At 56.5% G+C, this 3,511-nt stretch overlaps 1 protein-coding gene across 1 annotated transcript; it reads right to left on the bottom strand.

Annotated features, from left to right (window-relative positions):
• Positions 1–912: 912 nt before the first annotated feature.
• Positions 913–2,577, bottom strand: POU4F2 (POU class 4 homeobox 2). The gene is made up of 2 exons (XM_049905444.1): positions 2,302–2,577; positions 913–1,854 (listed from the first exon to the last, which is right to left on the bottom strand). The coding sequence occupies exons 1-2, from the start codon at positions 2,575–2,577 to the stop codon at positions 913–915; spliced, it is 1,218 nt and encodes a 405-aa protein (XP_049761401.1).
• Between the last annotated feature and the right edge of the window lie 934 nt (positions 2,578–3,511).

Consider the following 3,511-nt stretch of genomic DNA (forward strand, 5'->3'; position numbering starts at 1 on the left):
AAAACAATCTTCATTCAAAGTGAGAATATACATATGGGCCCAAAGGAACCCAGTATAAGAGCAAAGCTGTAAAAATTCAGTAAACTTGTCAAACAAAAATTTTTGAAGCTCACTAGCCATACGTTCCCCCCCTTTTTTTAAAGATTAAAGAAGTTTAATTAATTAGAATGTGCACAAAATTAAGTTGCTAGAGAGATAAATTAATAATTTACAGAGGGTTGCTGGGCAATAATCTAATACGTAATAGCTTTCAAGATCAGTGAACACGGCAGGCGCAATTCCTTTCTTAAGCATTAACACTTCAGAGAAGGAAAAAGGGGGTAAGAACCACAATAAAAATATATATATATATATAATATACAGTGTAAATGCAGAAAATCTGCCATCTTTTTTAAAATTCAAAATACTTTAGAGATGTCTCTATCACATTAAGCATCAACTCTAGTTTAAAGTTTCAGTCCTGAATCAATTTCTATTTCTGAAAAATAGCTGCAAAGTGTACTTTTAAACTTGAACAAAGGTGATGTCTTTAAGAATAAAAACAAATCTTACTTGGTCATTCTCGGGGCCTTTTAAAAGGCTGTATCGTTTGCCTTCCTGCAAACAGTCAGCTCCAGATTTTCTCTGATGAAGACGAGGTGTCTTTTCCCGGTGGGGTTGAAGGGACAACTTTGCTACAAAATGACCAATCGCTTTTGTTTTTTCTTGCTTTTCAGAAACCGTTTCACATTCTTGCGGGGCTCAGGCTCAGGGTTTCGCTCGTTCGCTCCCTCTCCAATCCTCACTTTCTCTGGATTCACATTTACCGGAATTGTTTCTGCTCGCCGAAAGTGGAAAGAAAAGAGGCAGGAGGGGATGGGAGGAAAAAGAGAGGACGCGGAGGGAACCGTCCCTGGAGAAGCCAAGGGTCTCCTAAATGCCCGCGGAATATTTCATCCTTTTCTGTTTCTGCCTCTGGTTGCAGAACCAGACGCGCACCACGTTTTTCTTAAGGTCCAGCTTCTCCGCGATGGCAGCGATCTTCTCCGAGGAGGGCCGCGGCTGGATGGCAAAGTAGGCTTCAAGCGAACGCTTTTCGGGAGCCGCGATGGATGTACGCTTGCGCTTCTTCTCCGCGCCGTTGAAGAGCTCAGGTTTGGTGAGCTTCTCGCGGTGGGACTTCTCGGCCTCCTCGAGCCAAGCTTGCAGGATGGGCTTGAGAGCGATCATGTTGTTGTGCGACAGCGTGAGGGACTCGAACCTGCAGATGGTGCTCTGACTAAGCGAGCCCACGCCGGGGATCTTGAGGTTAGCCAACGCGGAGCCCACGTCGGCCTGGGTCACCCCCAGCTTGATGCGTCGCTGCTTGAAGCGCTCGGCGAACGCCTCCAGGTCCCGAGGGTCGGCGTCCACGTCGCTCATGCAGCCCATGTGCGAGGGCAGCCCATGCGCGTGGGCCATGCTGAGCGCTGCTTGGTGCATGGGGTTCATCGTGGCCATGTGCGGCGCGTGCGCCGGCGTGGACACCACGGTGCCGTCGGGGCCTGCCATGGCGCCCAGGGCCAGCCCAGGGCTCAGGTGCTCCAGCAGCTCGCCCTCGAGTGCCTGGTGCGGCTGGTGGTGGTGGTGGTGATGGTGGTGGTGGTGGTGGTGCGTGCCGGCTAGCGCGGACGGGTGCGAGATGGGCACCGACGAAGAGGAAGCGGCCGACGTGCACGGGATGGTGTTCATCGTGTGGTAGGTGGCGTCCGGTTTGAAGGGGCTGTGGTGGGGCGGGTGGTGGTGGTGGCTCTTGCTCTGGGAGACGATGTCCACGGCCGCCAGAGCCTCGGCGCGGGCCAGCAGACTCTCATCCAGCCCGCCGAATATATTGCTCTGCAATTGCAAGTAGAAGGCACACATTACGCTCAGCAGGGAATTATGCGTGCTCTCCCCGGAAGCCCCGGCCCGGCGCTCCACACCGCCGCCGCGCCTACAACATTCCCAGAACGTTAAAATAATAATCGTAAAAATGATAGTAATAATAATCCTGAAAATTGAAAGTGAGGAGCAAAGAAGGGAAGTCACCGGGAGAAACTGAGAATGCAGGAGGAGGAAGAAAGTGACCCGCAGACATAACACAACACAACACGCGCACAAACAACATTCCAGGTCATAAAAATTAATATGAAAGGCAAGACCCGCTGAATACATAAGAGAGAGAGGGGGGAAACCGGTTGGAGGTGTGGGGTGATTTGCTGTGCAGACATGAAAAAAACATCAAGCAGATAAAGGGGGCTGTCAAAATGTGCCTTTAAGCGGTGATTATGCAGAAATACGCACCGGTGGGGTTGGAAGACACGCTCTCCGCATCGCCTCGGAGCCGCCGCCGCTGCTGGCGCTGCTACTGGCGCTGCTGCTCCTGCCGCCTCCACCTCCGCTACCGGCGCCACCGCCGCCAGCATTGCTCGAGTTGCTAGGGGAGCTGGCCGCGGGCGCCGCGGGCGCGGAGGAACCGGGCGAGGCACTGTGAAGTGCCGAGTACTTGGGCTCCACGTGCAGGCTGCCGCCGTGCGGCATGCTGAACGCCTGCTTACTGTTCAGGGACATCATCATCATCTTCCTGACCGCCCGCGCGCTCGTCCGAAGCGCACCGGCACCGGCTGCAGAGACCCTGTTGAGAAGCCCGGGGCTGAAGCCCGAGCACGGAAGAGCCGTGCAAAGTTGCACTCACTCGCCGCCCCCTCCTGGCTCTGCGCGCTTAGTCCTGCTAGCGTGCTACTCCGCTGCCTCCGCCGTCAGTCTGAGCGGTCGCCGGGCTCTGCTTGACTGGCTGCAGACCTTGCCGCCCGAAACTGCCCGGGCGCCTCGCGGCCGCAGAATTATACTCCCCTCTCCACGCGCCTGCCCCCGCGCCCCCCGCCCTCTTTCCCTCCCTCCCGCACGCCTCCTCCCTCCCCTGCCAGGAAGCACTGGATCCTGTCGGGTTTCTCCCGTCGCCTCTTCTCCCTCTTGGATTCCCCCAGGCTTCGGTCCTTTTTGCTCTCCCGGCCCCCGCCTTCCGCTCCCCCGCCGCACCCTCTGCTCTGCTTCCTACCCCCGCCCACGCTCTGATGTGTCGCCCCTCCTTAGCGCTGCGTAGCTCCCACTTACACTCGCGCCCCTGCTCAGCTCCACCCAGCTTGCCAGAACCTCCCTTCAGCAGCCGGGAAGTGACTACCTCGGGGCCGGCATAAAGCCCCTCCCGCTTCTTCCGCCCTATCCCAGCCTCTCCCAGAAAAGAAACTCCTAAGTAAAGTTGTGGGCCAAGCCAGCCTGGGATAGGGTTTTCCCTAGACTACTAGGAGCGCCTCTTACCTGGCTGCCTCCTCCCCCGCCTTCTACTGCCCTCTAAATTCTAGCCCCCCAACCCCCAACTTCGCTCGCCCCTGGCGGCAGCTCAGGTGACCCGGGATCCCAGGCTCCCGGCCACCGCAGCGAACACGGATGCTGCAGCCAACCCCGTCCTCCGCACTGCTCTGCGCACACACCCCCGGACGCGCCGCGGTAGGCT

The sequence above is a fragment of the Elephas maximus genome, chromosome 13 (genome assembly GCF_024166365.1).
Source record: "Elephas maximus indicus isolate mEleMax1 chromosome 13, mEleMax1 primary haplotype, whole genome shotgun sequence".
Taxonomy (NCBI): domain Eukaryota; kingdom Metazoa; phylum Chordata; class Mammalia; order Proboscidea; family Elephantidae; genus Elephas; species Elephas maximus.

Excerpts from the sequence above, each read along its gene's own strand:
- POU4F2 (XM_049905444.1), bottom strand. The coding sequence starts at position 2,577 with ATGATGATGATGTCCCTGAACAGTAAGCAGGCGTTCAGCATGCCGCAC. Across the intron at positions 1,855-2,301 it reads CGTGTCTTCCAACCCCACCG|AGCAATATATTCGGCGGGCT; the intron begins GTGCGTATTTCT and ends TTGCAATTGCAG.